The sequence below is a fragment of the Neodiprion pinetum genome, chromosome 4, assembly GCF_021155775.2.
Source record: "Neodiprion pinetum isolate iyNeoPine1 chromosome 4, iyNeoPine1.2, whole genome shotgun sequence".
Taxonomy (NCBI): domain Eukaryota; kingdom Metazoa; phylum Arthropoda; class Insecta; order Hymenoptera; family Diprionidae; genus Neodiprion; species Neodiprion pinetum.
The window spans coordinates 1,585,458-1,603,863 of NC_060235.2; the positions used below are offsets into that span (position 1 = coordinate 1,585,458).

General features: G+C 42.1%; 1 protein-coding gene across 4 annotated transcripts in view; it reads right to left on the bottom strand.

The window, feature by feature from the left end:
- The window catches only part of LOC124215934 (uncharacterized), a 55,198-nt gene extending 37,044 nt beyond the window's left edge, over positions 1-18,154 (bottom strand). The window contains exons 1-2 of one of the 4 annotated variants that reach the window (XM_069135212.1): positions 17,889-18,154; positions 6,921-8,066 (exon numbers count right to left, since the gene is read on the bottom strand). In XM_069135212.1, the coding sequence (XP_068991313.1) occupies positions 6,921-7,736 (816 nt within the window). In that variant the 5' untranslated portion in view covers positions 7,737-8,066; positions 17,889-18,154. Of the gene's footprint in view, positions 1-165; positions 988-6,920; positions 8,479-8,501; positions 8,703-17,888 lie in introns of those variants that run through there. The other 3 variants (XM_069135213.1, XM_069135211.1, XM_069135214.1) reach the window with 3 other exon arrangements.
- Between the last annotated feature and the right edge of the window lie 252 nt (positions 18,155-18,406).

Sequence of the window (18,406 nt, forward strand, 5' to 3'; positions counted from 1 at the left end):
ATTTTCAGAATCTTGCATCCGAAATTTCGAGCCGTCGGCTTTCCGACCATTCAAAATTTTGTTCCTTCGTGAGAGTTTGATTCATTAACTTCAAGTTTCGCCACCAAATAATTAGGCGCTCTCGAACCTTTTGAAATTCGTAACTCCAACCTCGCCCCTTCGTACCTTGATTTTCTCTCCAACGATCGGTTCCTCACCGGTTCTTACAATCGTGCCGTTAAGATTTCTGTAAGAAATCAACTGACAAAGTTCACTTCTGAGATCTGGTAATCGTCCGCTGTCACGATCACCGCAATAAAACTTCTGCTGCGGCATATTGTTTTCTAATTACTCTTCTCCATTATTCGGAATAAATATAAACGTATATTAAAGGAAAAAGCCACCGTTCCCGCCATTCAGCCAGCCAAAAAATTCGATCCCGCGAACCTCGCGTTATCGACATCCTTGTAATAATCCTTTTTCCGTAAGATGCACGCGGGCATTCCTTCCGCGCAAACTCGATCTCTCGTTTCTCTTCCTCGACACAATAATACAAGAATACCGTATCGGTTCTTCACGCTCTGCAAAATGCCACGTGACCTGTATAATGCACTTCGCTATCCGCCGACTGCACTACGTATTATCCTTCACGCTCCAACTCGAGAAAGCAATTCCGGCGACCAGACACCGGAACAAACTCCGGTCACCACCCATGGTCGAAACTTAGATCGCAATCTTCGTGCTCAAAATTCGCTTATCCAATTTTAATAAATTTTCCACCCCGTCTAATTGTATATTTTTTTCGCCAAAACAACGTAGATTTTCTCACATCCGATGAAGATAGGCTGCAGGAATTCACTTCACTTGTTAAATACGCAAGACCTGCACTGAACTCTTCGTTACATCCCACAATATTTTTCTTTCGCCCATTTGTAATGTTTCCCGATTAATTTCGACCCGATTCGAAACTTGGAACGCGGACTAAACGAAAGCCGGCCGACTCCGAGAAGGTGGTCTCCTGGACTGGAATGCAACTCCTCTCTCTCTCTCTCTCTCTCTCTCTCTTTCTCGTTCCCCTTTTCTCGCCGCTCCCGGCCTCTGTCACTATTTTAACACGTTTAGTCACCGTTTGTCACGCCACCGCGTCTTACGCTCGGTGATCGCGAAATGCCAGAGTGGAGACCCAGAGGTGGTGGTGAAAGAAGGTGCAACGAGACTTTGATCTTCCGCCCGTCTACCCAGCCGTCTTCCCTCGGAATTCGCAATTTTCCCGCCATTTTCGGGTCGGCAGCTGGCTCCTCGTGCCTTAATATTTACTATTTTCGAAACACCGCAGCGTCTATTCTTGTCCACTTATTAGTAGCCGACTTATGTAGACGATTCGTGTGGATGGAATCGGGAATCTCGAACGGTTTTTGTGTAATCTGTTGGTCTGAGAGTGGCGGGAGAACAATTTTCGGATTTCAGTTGATCGGTTTTTTTTTCTTTTTTTTATTTAATCTAGCCAAATGGTTCAGTCACAAGACAAGTAAAGAGGAAATGGAAATGGGGTCGAAGTTCCGAATTCGAAAAGTTGCGAAAGCGCGTAATTCTGATTTATTTGCTGGCGATACTTGAAGTTGAGGAATCAAACTTTGAAGAAACAACAAAGTTTCGATTGATTCGAAAGCCGACGGATCAAAGTTCCGAAATGCAAGATTCCGATAATTCAAGTTACGATAGAGCAAAGTTCCGAAAAATAAGTTTCGATAGAGCAAAATTCCGGAAATTAAAATATACTCGCACAGCGTAGCTTAATCAACGGGTGGGTGTGGAGAAAATGAGAAAAACAGAAAAGCCGAATGACCAGGATTCCTAACGCAAAAATATCGGAAATCCAAAGCAAAGAAGAATCAAACTGGTGAAATTTCGCCAAGCCAGAAATTCACAGACCTGAAATTCTTGGATCATTCGGAATTTCGATGCTTTAGATTTTCAAATTTTCTCATTCTCGCCCTTTCGGCACTTTGTCCTTTCGAAACTTTGAGCGGCGAGTTTCGGACCATTCGAAACCTTAACGTTTGGTCAAAGTTTGGTTTCTTCACTTCAAGTTCCACCATCAAATAATTTGAAACATTCCGCTTCAGGAACTTTCTCAAATTTGGGAATTTCAAACCCGGCCTGGTGGAAATTTACCGTCGGTGGTGTACGTTATTTTACTGTTGGTACGTGGAAAACGCGATCCGGCAGCTTTTACTATCCGCGGCAGGAATTGCTGACCCTCGACTCGACTAATTACATTTGCATCGAGAAAGTTTTCCTCTTACTCGGACACCCGCAAGGATTATTACAGCCATGGCTCGTTTGGTCGGTTCGTTGGTTCTGCTGCATGTGTAGATTATAGACCTCCACTAGCTGCGCGAGTGAGAAGTCTCTTCGTTTAAACCTGTTTTTCAACGGTGTCACCTCCAATCTGCAAAAAGTTATTTCTTCGTTCGCCTGTTTAAGAACGCATTCCGAAGCTTCGGTTGAAAAATTGGACCTATTCCTTTTAATGGCCAGAAAATTTTTACCCATTCGATTGATTTCGTTCGTCGTTAAAAAAGTTTCACCTCATTCCAAATTTCACCGTATTTAATTCGTAGAGAATAACTCGCCTGCCGGTTTAATTAATGGTTATTACTGATTCAAATCGAGTGTTCAATCTATCGAATTTAATTCAACTCGTGGTTGAAAACCTCGCGATTCAATTCATAATTGTGTAAATACATATATCACCCATTGGAATGGCGGCGATCGATTTATCGAGCGTATACTTTCATTCTCAACATTCTTAATCGATTTTACGTGTCTCTCTTGTAATTTTGAAAACGGTCAAGCGCGACATGAATTATTATAAATAAATATTCGCACGCGTGTAAATATAATAAATTAACATTTTACCAACGACAAATACATACGTGCTTTAATATACAATCGGAGAAGGGCAAACGTTGAAGTTTGCGGCAATATATCTAGTCCACGTTGAAGCATTAACGACCGAAAATGTGAAGTATTAAATATATACACGCATATATAAACGAGCTGCCGTTATGAGAATAAGAAATATTTCGCACGCCTCGCATAAATTCCGCTCAAGTATAATCCGAGCTTTTTTTTTTGACGCGGAGAAGTCGATTTAACCGGGGTGTATAATGAAAGCTCGAGGCTCCGATAGCCGCATTCTTAATATCGCGAAAACGGCGGCTAATATCGGGTGGATTTCCCACCTCGTATATCCCTTGGAAACTATAACGCAGCTTGCGGAAAATCGGGTCAAGCTTTGCCGCACTTTGCTGCAGCGCAAGATTGCACCGCGGTGTTTTCATCCGCGATTATGACGAACTTTCAACTTCCGTACGTACCGGTTCGGATATCAACTCGTTTTATCCGCGCTTCTCTTTTTCGACTAGTCGTAATAAAAACGGCCTCAAAGTTGTCGGCTAATTTTTCTTCTTGTTCCTACCTTCGAGCTTCTTTTTCGCAATTTCCTCACCACTTGCTCAAGTTTCTGTAAATTTTTGTTTCTTTCTTTCTTCCGTCTCGTTCCGAAACCACATCAATTTGTCACTTACTCGCCAGCTGGTCCGAACTTTGCGGATGAAAAAGAATTTCGGAAACTTGTCGATGTTGTATGTTATAAAAGATAAATAAAGCAAAGTTTCGTCGAACGTGAGATGAATAAAAAAAAAATAAATAAATAAATAAATAATGCACAAACGCTACGCGTATCGTTTTATCGCAAGATCGCATTTTCGCAAATTCTTGGGAATAAACGGCGACGAAAACACCGTTTCACGGGGGAATAGTTTGAACTGAAGCGAGGCGACGGGTTGAAGACGAGTCCGTGGGGTTTAATATAAAAGTTTCGTCGCTGCAGTTGCAGCAAAAGCAAAAGCAGCTGCAAGAGTGAGCGCGAGAGTTTTTTTAACATTTTTTTTTTTTATTTTTTATTTATTTTTTCTTGTTTCATCAGTGTTTCTTTTCATTTATCTTCTTTTTATTCTTCTTCTGCTTCGTCTCCTCGCTTATATATGTACACGTAATATAACCTAGTCGACTTTATTCTTCTGAGGAAACTGTAACTCAATTTACTCCGAGTTTTCGCTTGCAATACGTACCGCGCGTTCGTACTTTTCGCATTTGTGATTTTTCCCACACCGCACGGTTCGTTATTTATAGTAGTTTAATGTTCTTCTTTTTTCAGAATCTGGAGACAAAAATTTTCAAATAACTGTAACGAGCTTTGAAACACCGCAGAATAATTTTTATCTCAAATACTCGGATTAACGAAGCTCGAGCCGTTTTAACGTCGTTTCGGATGCGAAGGTGAAAACGAAAGGAGGCTCGATATTCTGTCGGGTAAGGTTACGGGATTAGTCGGATTTTCATGGGATGAAATGAAAATATGGCAGAGTTACGGGGGGCTTTGAAATTCAAGTCTAATTATACGTAAACCCCCGAGAGACGGAAGTTAGAGAGAGAAGGAGTGAAAGTCGCGTTCATCCCTCGTTCGTCATTCGTCGGAGGGAAAAAGAAGAAGAAGAAAAAGAATGACAAAATAAACAACATTGAATATAATTACGTTAAATTAAAAACCGCTGTGTCTTTATCGATCCTTCTCTCCAATTATCTGGAATAAAGTCAACTTCTCGCAGAATCTATCGCAGGATAATGTTTGTTTATTTTTTCATCGATGATTAATATCCCGTAGGTTGAATTCCTTCAGCACAAACCGGGAATCGCGTCGTCTTTTAGGCCTTCGGGGCAATATCGTCGAAGCGGTGACAAAGCTACGCGCCATCGAGCAAACGGGATCAAGTTAATCCCGATTATACTGGATTATCGTAAATGGGGATTATTAAACTATCCCGCAGGATAGTGGGAAGGATACACTGTAACATATATCGAACGGGTCAAAGTCGACGTCCTTCGAATTTGATTTTCCACCTGGTAACGAAAACGCCTTGCGCCCGAAATTGGAATATTTTTACGCTCAGGCGTGATAATTTTCAACGATCTCTCTTTCGGACCGTCAATTGCAGCCACGCGTCGAACTTTTCCCTCAAATTGCCGAGCGATCCGTTTTAGTCGGGCTATCAATTAACAAACGCCGGTAGGTGAAGAGTTGAAATCGATCATCCGCAATTTTTTCCCCCCACCCCCCTAGATAACGGTAAAAAGAATTTGAAAAAAAGAAGCTGCGTTGCAAAAATTAACCCGTCGTGTAAATTTTTTATTTACTGTTTTTTATTGTTTTTTTTTTTTCCCCTCCGACTTTACAACCTTCCGTTTTTCAAACTCCTCTCCAATTTCAGAGCCGCCCTCCAGGAGTAGGAAGAAATTCACGTTTAATTTGAACACGGTCGCATGCATGCAGGGCCACGAAGTTTAAAAATTTTTAATCAACCCCATCCTCGCGCTCTCGGTCTTTGAGCTCGCAGCCGTTTTGCGAACGCAATTTCGTTACCGTATACTCGATGACGTTAACGGGACGCACTATTTCCCGTATAACCTTGATGGTGCAACCCGCGGAATCCGCCCGTCACGGGCCACGGGCTTTACCCTCGGCCATTTCCACCCCCCGGCGTCACCGAGTTTCGCCCCTTTTACCGGTACCGCCGGTAATTGGATTCGGTTATGCACGCGCAGGCAACTTCTCGAGAATTTACACTGGTAAGCTCGCCGTAAATACGGCTCTAGTTTCTGTTAATTAATACCGTTCGGTGATCCTTGATACATATGTAATGCACATATACTTATATATATGTCGTGTATACTCGCGTCGTATCACTGTTAGAAAAAACTTGACTAACAACAAGAGATTGACTTCATATTTGCGAAATTTCTTACGTTTCTGTTAACGAGTGTGATAAAAACTTTTGGTAATTTTACAATTGAATTATCATATCAATCTTCAAGTTGTAATTTTTACTTTTTTTTTCCCCCACTTAGTCGTATACTAACAAATGGTTTTAATCAACCCAAAAATTTTAGTGGATTTAACGGGACATTTTTTTTTTTTAACCGTGTATGTATCAACCCTTTCAATCACTTAAAAAATGTCCATGTTCTTATAGCCTTATCACAGTTTATTGTACAACTTCGAAAGATCTTTGTTGTTTCGTACAACCCCAAAAACCTCCTAGTAACAAGTTTCGAACGGTGTGATTGAATTTTTATAGGTTTTTAGATTTTACATTCGCCATGTTGGATCCGCTATCTTGGATTTAGAAACGATCAAATTATGACTTCAGATTCGTGATCAGCGACCCCAAAAATCCCCGAGTAACAAGCTTAGGCCGGAATCATCGAATTTCTAACAGATCGTTTATACGCTTCGGATTATCGTTGTGGATTTTGAAAAATCTGCAGAAAAATCGGGTTCCTTTCAATTTTGTTGTGAAAATTATCCTGAATTTTATCTTACACTGAGAGAAAATTATACGAAATAAAATCGATAAAATTTCCACATCGGCGCCGCTGATGGTCCAAAAAATAAAAAGAATTTCCATTTTTTCAAATTTCAGGTGTTCGTTCATCTAAGGTTCAGCAATTTACCTTGAGTGGTCCTTTTATGTCAAGATTAGTAAGTATACTATCGGGTTTTGAATTGTTTATTGTGTCTGCAACGCCTACTGATTCTTGAGAATTGTTGTACCACATAGCAAAAGTAGTTCCTCGTTTTTCTTTTTTCTCGTTTTTGATCGTTGTCAAACGGACCATATATAACTTAAGTGATGTGAAATAAAATTTGTCACAGTGCCGAGGAGGACTCCGACCAAAGGGGTGAAACGTTGACAGCATCTATGGGTGTTTTTTTAATTTTTCTTTTTTTTTTATCACAAACAAATCAACAAGATCGATTAATTCGTCAACGTTCATTCGTCAAGTCCTGAAATTCACGTTCACATAAAACTCACCATGAACTCGCGACTCCCGAGGCTCTGCTGGGAGCCCTTAGGCGAGGCGTTTGCGAGGTCGGCGACAATGGAAGTAGAAAAGCTGCGTCTAGCCTGATGATGACACCTGTGAGGCAGGGTGATCCTGCCGGTAGCGTATCCAGGATCAAGATCGTCGATCCTCGACCTCCAAACCTCGGGCTCCCTCTGCGGGGATCTTCCGATTGTCCGATGCTTGTTGAACCTGGACACACGCTCGGCGCGCATCCAATCGTGGTTGGGCCTTGGCTGTCTGGTGACGGTGTTGCGAAGCGACGCGTTAAGGCGGGCCGAGTAGCAGCCGGAGTCGTCGACGGAGACGGGCCACAGGTGGTCGGGTAGATCTGGGGGACCGACGGAGCGACGTTCGCACGAAGATCCGAGGCCGGAAGTCGCCGGAGTGCCGGGAAAGAAGCGACGGCAGTCGTCGAGCTCGGCGTCGCGAGACTCGTGGAGGTTCAACGACGAGCCGAGGCCCGTCGACGTCGTCGAGGTTCGCAGCAGACGACGCTCCGGAGCCGAGGTCCATATCTCGTCCGTCACCGAGGAGCCGATACCCGTAGACGTCGTCGGGGTTCGGCTGCAGCCCGGCTTCCGGTCCCGCCACGGGTCTTCCGGCGTCGGTAGAGAGTGGTGGGCGTAGGAGCAACGCTGAGGGAAACCCATCCCTTCGTCGAGGCCCGCTGCCCAGAGCGACTCCAGCGGGAGGTCCGCGCCTTCGGGACACAACGAACCGCTTCCCGGCCGCATCCCCGTCGACGGAAAGACCCGCTCGGCACCCTGAAGAACGCAGCACATGCTCGACTCTTCCTCCAACCCCCGAGACCCGCCACCCCCGCTCTGCAGGCAACCTATCGTGACGCTTTGCCCCCCCCGGAACTCGGGAGGACGACTTCACCCTCGCAATTCAATGACGTGGTATCGTGCCGCAACCCTCCGGAACGGGAGAGTGATTTTTCGACATTTTTTTTTGTCGCACTGGAGGATCGTCCCACCGCTGACACCAAAGTCAATTCGGTTCGCACGATTTTTCAACGATCTTACACTCGCGTGGGAATAATTAATTAGGTCTTTACAGGGTCATCCTCGTTTCTTATAAAAATTCTGAGATCGGCTCGAGCTGCAGTACTAAGTTTATTGAAGTTCCGAATTTGACAAGTTCCGAATTATTTGCTGGCGAAACTTGAACTGCATTGATCAAACTCTCACGAAACGACAAAATTTCGAATGTTCGGAAAGCCGATGGCTCCAAGTTCCGAATTCAAGATTCCGAAAATTCAAGTTACGATAGAGGAAAATTATGAAAAACAAATTTTCAAAAAGTTATATTCCAAAATTCCACTATCGCAACTTTGACTTGTCGGGTTTCAGACCATTTGAAATTTTGATATTTCGTCAAAAGTTTGATTTCTTTATTTCAAGTTTCGCTACCAAAAAATTCGTAGTTTGGAGCTTTCGGAACTTTTCAAATTCGGCATTTCAACCCCGCCCCGTTAATATTAGCAACGCTGTTATACCGATGTAAAGCAAAAACCATTATTTTCGTAACAAAGTAAGACGTACTCATGTTACGACAACTTGACTCCTTCGCAGTCGTCCGACAACTGGAAAACAGCGATCACTTTCCTGAAGTCTCGCCACTCGATAACGTAACCAACTTTAACGTAGCTCGTAGAAATTCATCAACTTTCGTAAATGTCTTCAAGTAATGACTTGATTAATTCTTACAAGCTTATAAATCATTTCATGTACTCGTATTTAAGTACAGAAATGAAATCCCGCGCTAAAAAAAAAAAAAGATAACGCAGTGCTTCATCGGTAGCGGGATCGAAAATCGATTCCTGTTTTCTGTGTTCAAAAAAAGCGCTGGGATAATTCTACGATTATTTTCAGTGAGTCGATACAGAGTTTCCTGAAAGAAACTGCCATCTTAAGAAAGAAAAGCCTGCGTTTTTTTTCCTGAGAAAGCATTTTCCCCATAGTCTAGAACAGGGTGAATCATATTCTCGAAACGCGGTGATAAATTCAGCGAGCTTATAGACGGGGCCGAGCTCGGATATTCGAAAGAAGGCGGAGAAGATCGAGCCGCAAGCCACGTAACGGGGTTTAAAGAACGGCTTGGAAAATTTCAATAAAACATCGGATCCAACGCGCCTGTATAATACGGGAAGAGGGAGGTGGCTGGGGGGGGGGGGGGGGGGGGTGAAGCCGAGGGGTGGGAGCCGACAACCCTGGTCAATGTAATTTCATTCCCGTAGTTTTCCGCTACATTCGTCGTCGCGTTTTCCACCGCGTAAAATTGCACCGGTAACTCGATGATCTACGAATTTTTCATCCCCCGCAATTAACGGAATTGCAACCCCCGATGGAGCTGCCGATGAAAAGTATCGAGAAGAATTTTTTTTTTTTTTTTTTGCGTTCTATTTTAGTTGATTGCGGTTTTTCCTCTCTCGCCATCTCTCCTTTTTTTTCTTTTTTTTTTTTTTCTTTCTTTGTTTCTTTCTCCTTTTTTCTTTCGAGTGAAGGAAAAGCACGGAAAAATAGGAAGGGAGGTAAACACGAGAGAGTGACTCTCTGATCCCCGTTGAGGAGGATGAAAAAGGGGGGGGAATTTTTATTGACCTTTTAAGACGCTCTTTTCTGTACTCTTTCATTTTCCCCCATTTTACTTGGTCCTTTTTCTCATATTTTTCTCTCTCTCTCTCAGCTTCTCCTCAGCTATATTCCTTTCTTCGCTTTTCATTCCGGTAACTCGATGGAACGTCAATAACCCGCGAACCGGATGAAAACGGAAATTGAGTTCAGTGGTGGTATTTCAGATAAAACCTCAACTCTATTTTCATATTTTCCACTTTTACGCTTCGCCGGTTAACGCAATCTTTCATTTCCTTTTCTTCGCACAACGGGCGCGTGAGCAAAGCTCGACTTTTTCTTCCCCCGTCGACAAACGGAATGGAACCAACAGTGCCACGATTTCTTAGCCCCGTCAACCTGCTGCTCCACCTCATTCTGCGCCTCTCTTCCTTCCTTCCTTCCTTCCTTCCTTCCTTCCTTCCTTCCTTCCTTCCTCTATTCCCACACTCGATCCTCCTCTCCATGCTCCCTTGGGAACCGCAGGGATTTCAATCCTATCTTCGAACGGAAAATGACGCACGCTGCTTCCCGTGTCACTATGATATCCGGTTTAAAATACTTTTCACCGAAGAGCTGCGATTTATTACATTACTGGTCTGCAAAAACTTCTACACTCTAGCGTAGGATCTAATTGCTCTGATACGGGGTGCTGTTGAAATTCAAAATTTTGAAAGTTCCGAAACCGCCAAATTTCGAATTTTCTTGTGGCGAAACCTAAAGTAAGGAAATCAAACTTTGACGAAGCATCAAAGTCTTGAATGATTCGAAACGAGACGTTCAAAGTTCCGAAAATGAGAAAATTTGAAAATCTGAAACATCGAAATTCCGAATGATCCACGGTTTTCAGTTCCGCGAATATATGGCTCGGTGAAATTTCACAAATTTTATCTTTTTTTGTTTTGGATTTTTGATATTTTTACGTTCGGAATCCTGGTCATTCTAACTTTCAGTTTTCCTGATTCTTCACACCGACTCGTTGATTAAACTACGCTATGTTGGTATATTTTAATTTTCAGAATTTTACTGTATCAAAACTTTATTGTTTAGAATTTTGCCCTACCGTAATTTGAATTTTTGGAATCTTGCATTGCGGAATTTTAAGCCGTCTGATTTCCGACCATACGAATCTTTATTGTTTCTTCAAAGTATGATTCCTTTACTTCAAGTTTCGCCATAAAATTAATTCGCAATTAGACGCTTCCGGAACTTTCAAAATTCGTAATTTCAACCCCAACCCCGTTGAAACCAATAAATTGCTACCTTGATCAAATCATTGGAATCACGTAACCCTCATCAATTAATTACTGATCAGAGATTAAAATTTTTAAAGTTCAGTTTCAACCCGCCATTCTCGCGTTTAATGTACTCGAGTTTTGGCACTTTCTCTCAACCCTTTTCCCGCTATCCGCCGATCTCTCGCACGCGTTAAATAAAGCCGCGGCCAAAACGTAGACCGAATTTAATTATCCGTTGTAATAAAGGGCGAGCATGGTCGCATTGAGTGAAATTCCGCATGTTCGTGCCGCTTATCGTTGTACAAGCGACGGAGCCGTGAGTTTCCTTATTATTCGCAGTAAAGTTTTTGCGGTCATTGGAAGGCGTCACGCTCCGTGAAAATTACACTCCTTTTCGAGAAATTTTCCTCTTTCCGCGGAGGTATAATAATAACAATAATAATAAATATATTACGCGTGTATAATAACATCGTTTATTCATTCAAAATTATACGCGTTTCTACCGAAGGAATTTTGCGACTCGAGATTTTTTTACTTTTCATTTTATTTTGCAAAAAAAAGAAAGAAGAACCCGCGAGACGAAAAACTTTCCATCGAGTCTCTATAACGCGAAAACAAATGCTCGCTGGGGCGAAATAAGCGAATAAAAGGGGACGAGGAGAAAGAAGAAGAAGAAGAAGAAGAAGAATAATAATAATAACAATAATAGGAAGAAAAAGAAGCCGGGACAAGCTCGCTCTCTTGTCTTTCCACTTTTCTCGTGACACTTTTCCCTTCCGAGATGAAATATGCAAGAAGCCTATAACATTACGCCGAGGCGAGGAGAAGAGGCGCGCACCTGCGGTAATTCGGAAAAAAGTGAGAGGGGGTGGAGAGGGTGGAAGTAAAGGAGAAATTCAAAGGTGTAGCGTATACGGGTGACGAGGGGAGGAAGAAGCGTGTCGAAAAAAAAAAACAAAAAAAAAAGAACCAAAAAAAAAAACCGGAACCGTAAATCGTGAAGCTACGGAAGGGCGAAATTATTCAAATTCGTTTTGGATGTTTGAAATCCCAATGGGGGCGAGAAGCTTCCCTGAAACTGAGAAAAACCCCGATTTCGGTTCATCACACAATTGTCGCGGTATTATTTATATATATATATATATTGTATATGTGTATATTTCTGAAAACGTCGGGGGCAGAAAGTCAAATATTACGCGAAGAAAAGGGAGAGAATTAAGGTGGGGTGGAAAATTATTGACGGTTGACGCTGTTTTTAACAGAGAGAAAAAGAACTCGCTGTTTGAAAATTCACAAGGATGATCTGAGAAAGTCACGGACGTGTTCGAGTGAGCCGAGTTTTTGTTCGGCACGATAATTCGACCAGATTGCTGCGTAATTTGTACCTGTTCCCCCGTTGCTCACTTACTTGCAATTACTAATCTTCCGAGAGAGAGAGAGAGAGAGAGAGAGAGAGAGAGAGAGAGAGAGAGAGAGAGAGAGAGAGAGAGAGAGAGAGAGAGAGAGAGAGAGAGGGAGAGATAATTAGCCGAGGTTGTAACGAGCCCCGTGAGTTTCGAGACTTTCAAACTTTTGACGGCTGAGAGCGAAGCGCTGCACGAACGGCGAACGGATCTAGATCACGAGCCTCGTATTTCTTGGATCCTCGGAATTTATAATCTTCGAAAACGGGACACGGAATTAATCATCTTCGTTTTAATATAATTTTCCATCCGTTGTAAAGAGGCTTCCAACTTTCCTTTTTTGAGATGATTGAGCTTTTTCAAATTTTTTTACATAATTAAACAAATATTGTATAAATTTCTGTCACTTCTTCCGTTGAAACTTTCGTGAACGATTTATTTCGTATCGCAATTATCGATTGATTAAAAGGAAAAAATTCATCGTTCCCGAATCAACTCTGCAGATCGTGAGTTGAATTGAACGAGGCTAATTCGTTGACTCAGCTATCGGGCTGCTTGAGTAATACGGAGCAATTATTTTATAATAAATTAGAAAACGTCGCGCGTTAATGAATATTTCTTCGTTAACTGTGTTGATACCAGATGGTCTCAAAGAGTTTAGACAAAATTTCCCCGCTACGAACAATTTGAAAATTCTTTCACTTCGCCACAGTAATTTCGCAATCAACCAGAGCGCACTTCAAGGCTTCTTTCACGACTGCTGCTGAAAACGGAAAACCGGAGCCATTCACTTCCATATCTCATCACGGCTGAACTAGCTTCACATTTTTCCGTCTCTCTAATCTTTCTTTTCCTTTATTACTTATTTTGTTCCGACAATTATTTAATTTCCGTACAATTGGTCCATTTCTTTGTAAATCGTGTTGAAAACTGCGTCGTTGATATTTTTTTTTTTCCTTTCTTCGTTTCATTTTTGAGTTTAGAACATCGCGCGTCGAAAATTTGGAGGATTTTTCGGATCGAAATCCTCGGATGGATTCTCGGACAAATTGTTCGACGTTTCACGGTCGAGGAAAATAGAATAAAGCACACGGGGTGTTATTAAAGTCGGAGGCACGTGGAGTTGGCTCCTTTATGTGGGCGCAAATTAAACTAAAAAAGTTCCTCAATCATCCGGTTTGGCAAACAGCTGGTCACCACGATGCTAGACAAAAGCTCCGTTGTTTTGCGACCGGTATTTAAGCCCCAATTTAACCGCCGCCCGGTGCAGCCATCGAGATATTATTTAATGCGGTGAAACTCGCGCGTATGCAGAGTTCACTCGCATACATATAGACATGCATAATGGATTTGAGGTGTTAATTGAAATCGCGAGAGGAAAACATTCTGAATTCAATGCAGGGTGGCGAAGACAATACGTGTGAATAACAATCGAAACGAGGGGAGAATTATGGAAAGAATGAACGTAATAGCAGTGGTAACGATAACACCGGTTAACACGAATTTCGAGTTTATAATTAACAAATAAAGGTATTGGTTTATCACCCGATGTATAGAATCGAAATTTATTTATCGCAATGAAAACTCTAGAAAAAAATTTCTCTCTTATCGACCTGTGCGATAATGAAAAAATGAGCGAAGCGATCGTTGTCCGGCAGAATGGCAGTGAGATTAATGTGTCATTGTCGCTTTCAAACAGCTCGAAACGAGCGATTTGGAGTGACGTCTATAGCCGGCAAGAGGGTAGGAGACCTTCGCTTCGAGCAGACAGGGGTTGACGCGGGTTAAGGTGAATGTTTATAGTACGGAGATTCGATTTTCGATACCCTCGATGCCGGGTACATCCAACAAGCGGACTCGCTGCTAATTTCACACGGAAACGAATTTAACCGAAAATCGAGTAGCCCCCTTACGTTAATTTTTCCAGCCCTCGCAAACGGTTAATTTCACTAATTAATTTCATCCCTTTTTTCTTATTCCTGTAATCGCTCTCCTGGACCCCATTTTCTTATTCCAACTCTCCGAGGGTGCGAAAATTCATTCGTTTCATTCACCTTTCACTATCGAATCCATCTCTGGGCTGGATATATATATATATGTTTTTTAATTTTTTTAACGTCTACGGGAACTGAACCAAAAAATATAAGCACAAGGGTTGATGAACGATAAGCGAAAAGTTTCGTAATACTTTCCTGGTCATCCGTTGAAAGCTGGAGAGCAAAATGGACTTGGGGAGGAAAATTTCCGACTTATATATATACACATATATATATACGTGTTTACGCCATTATTTCTCTTTAGCCGAAGGTTGATTTCTCGGGGTCAGTTACCCACGTCACGGAGGGTAAATTCTTGCCGCCCTGCATCGAATCCAGTCTCTGCAGTCCGAGGAACTCGTCCCACGCCACCCCTAAGGATCTTGTATGAAAGTTTTCCCAGGGTTGAAATACGCCTAGGTATATACATGTATACAACACACCTATAACTCTGGCTCGAATCCGCGCCCTTTGTGCACGTCGCGACGCCCCGGCGTCCCGGATACGACGGATATTTCGCTGAGACGGAAGTTATCCCGTCGAGCATACCGATTCCCACCCCTCGGTCCCTTTTCGCGTGCACACAACACCGCAGACACGAGATTATTTATCTTTTCCCCCGGGCAAAATCGGGCACTTGGGACGGTTTTTTTAGATTTTTTTTTTTTTTTTTTTCATTTCGTTTCACCGCTTAATCGTTGCCCGAGCTGAAGGAGATGTTTCGATCGCGATCATTACTGAGCATACGGCGAAAAGAGGAGCGAAGAGTGAATGAAGAAAAAAATTAAGGAGATTCGGCGACAATTTTTAATCCGTAAAATTCATTTTACTTATACGTATAACAATTAGCGATTCGCAAGTCGGAGCTCTTTAATCGTACCCTTACATACCATGAATTTTGCAGCAAAGGAATGAATTGGCATTTAGGGGCGAAGGCTTTGCGCTGAAATTGGCAAGAGGAAGAAAATTCACCGACGTCTCGGAGGCTGACGGAGTTGGTACAACCGGATAAATTAATATTAAATTCATCGCTCTTCTTCAACGGCAGAGAATTTCCGCTTGACTTTTACCAGAGAGTGACAGGCTCGTCTTAAATGCGAGACACGATCTTGTCGCGCAATATTTTCCCTCTCCTTTCTCATTTTGCCTTATATATAGTATATATATATATATATATATATTTTTCATTTTCTCTTTTCTTTTCTTACTTATTCACGTGTCCCGAGAGTTTGAGATCTAATTTTTTCGAATCATACCTTAACGACCTTACGCCGCTGTAATTCGATCGCTCTCGCAAAGTTGAGTAATTGAAAATAATTAAAGGGAGTATTTTATTCTGATTGTATATAGCGAAAAGAGTATAATACATCGACTTTAATCAACTTCCGTAATTAATATATACCGAACTTTTCAAGGATTTTCTAATAATATCATTACGTCGTTGAACGAATATCACAAAAGGCATTAATTCCGTTCCTAGCAGATGCAGCGTAATTGTTTAAATGCATTTATGTCTGCAGCGGGTGCATCCGTCTCTAGCACGCGATAAATTCTCTTAGTTCTCGCGGCCAATCCTTAAAACCCATTATTCACAACGAGACAGAGGGAAATATGTAAATATATATATATATATATATATGTATATACACACATAAAGGCGCAGTTATACGAGAGGGTGGAGATAGCGTTGGGTTAGGTAGTTTCGATTCAAGAGGACCGTCTCTTAATTACCGCTATTTCATTCTTATTATACGAATATTAATAACTGTTATTATTATCAACGCTCTTCCCTTACAATCGTCTCCGTTACTATGCTAATTATGAAAATTTCACGCGATGAACGATCGGTGAAAAAAAATATCAAAATAAACAACCCCGACGTTCAATATTTCATTTTTTATCTATAGAATTTTTGCCATTTGTACTAATAAATCAATTTTCCGTACAGTTTGAACAACGCTCGCGTTCTTATCGTTCTGTTAATAATACTATTATTATTATTATTATTATTATTATTTACATCGGTACTTGCCGTAGCACGCAACACGTGAGAGTATTTTTTAATATCATGGAAAATCGAAAATTTGAATCAAAAATTGTGAGAAAATATGGACACGTACTTTTTGTTTTTGTAAAATAGGAAAAATATACCGACAAGACGCGGTTGCTGTGAAAAAAAATCCTCCAGCGAAATTTTTCGCTTGAAATGTTTCTGGAAAATATTATGAATGCCTGTACATCCTGATATACCTGTACCTATACGTATAATATGTATATAAAATATATACATAGATGCGCGCGGTTATGTCCACAATGTATAAAATTCTTCGATATCTCTGACCACATTTTACCAGATTTTTATTCCTGTTTATTTTCCCCTCCTCTTTATTTCATTATTCTTCTTCGGTTTTACTCTGTTCTTTCTTTCCTTTTATATTTTATATTTTTTACTTCTGTTGCATTTTCCCGACGTAGGTACGTATTTTAACGTAACATCGCCGCAGGGAAATTTTGCTCACAATAACGCTGCGGCGACACACGTAGAACGGATCGGAAATGAAAAAAAAAAAAAAAAAAAAAAAACGTAAAGTGCCTAGGATATAAAGTGCGAAACTGCAGTTTTCGTGTAATACGATCGCACGCTTGCAGCTGTTTGTACAAATTTTTGCCCATTAACGCCGATGCGGTTAACCGCTGTCCAGAGATCGTAATTCGCGCGTAAAATATGAACCTGTAATTACCCCGGACTTACGGGAAAACGACAGGCATCCACCATCGGCTGTAGCAGCTGCTTCAAGCGAAAAATGAGGGTGAGAAGAAAGAAATGGTAAAAAAGCGCACTTAAAATATAGGGAATAAAGGTAAATCAAAAAGGAAAACGAACGGGGCTTAGGAGTCGCCAACAACAAGCCGCGAATATTGTCGAGCCGAGAGGGTGATGGGATCGCCCATCGTGTATTTTCAATTAATTAAACCACGGTTGGTTAAACTAAGCACCCAGCTTAACGGGTGTTGAAAATTCCGGGAGCTTAATTTCGGATGAAAAGTCAAAAACGGACTGTTTCGCGACCCGTCTCTTCATTTACTATCACTTGCTTATATTTCGTGCGAAAATGGTTTTAGTTGTGTATTATTTTCAGGTAAATCTTGACAGTGAGATGCAGGAAAGTAAAGTAAATCGGAGGTGAATAAATCGGTTATAATTAGGGCGCATGGCGCCGTGTGGTAAAAAGGGATAAGGACGAGGGTTAATCCGAAACGAGCCGTTCTTCTCCGCCCTTATAATTAAAGCCAGAACTTTTACCGTGGGACGGTGTATTTCGGCAGAGTTAATGCGTGAGTAACCTGTTGGCTCGTGCGTTTCGGGAACGACGATTCAACCGTCGTTGATCGTCCCTGTCGTACCGCGTCGCATTGTACCCGTCGAGTAAAAATTAATACAACAAGTTTTTTGAACAAGAAAAGAGAAGAAAAAAAAAAAAAATTCTCCCTACAAGGTGTAACGAAGAACAGATATTGGAAGAAACGAGGAAGTTGAGAATAGCGAGGTCGTGGAACCAGCCGGTCGGACTACGTGCAAAATGTGTTTCAGGATTGATGGTCCGCACATCGAGGAATAAAGGAGCGACGACGTGTCCTTACTATTGCAATAAACGATAATTCATTGTTCGTCGCTTTTCATCGCGACGCGCTCGGTTGTCTCCCTTACTTCGCGTTTCTGTACATTCAACTAAGTATATTCCTCCGTCGCGCGATAAGTTCGATATTGTACTATTCTCAGCACTTCACAGAACCGAAGCACTTTAACGCGACTTTTCTCACCCAGCGAGAAAGTTTGTCTCGAAGTATTCGTTTCGAAAACAAGTCTATTCTCCCAGGCTGACCACCGCCAACGCGGTACCAACAAGTCCGGCGTCGCAAGGCGCACTGAGAGTCTAACAGCCCCGCCCGCGACGCGACGCCCGGCGTCGCCAGATTCATCCCCAACGGTTGCTACAGCAACCCGACACGACGCACGCGTCCCGGAGGCGGAATGCCAACCCGGAGACCAGTAGTCCTGGACAATACAAGTTGCCAGCACCGTCTGACATATCCGAACGCTGCATTGTCTCTCGGATTACATTTATGGGTATGGATGTACGTCATCGCAGCCATCCGCA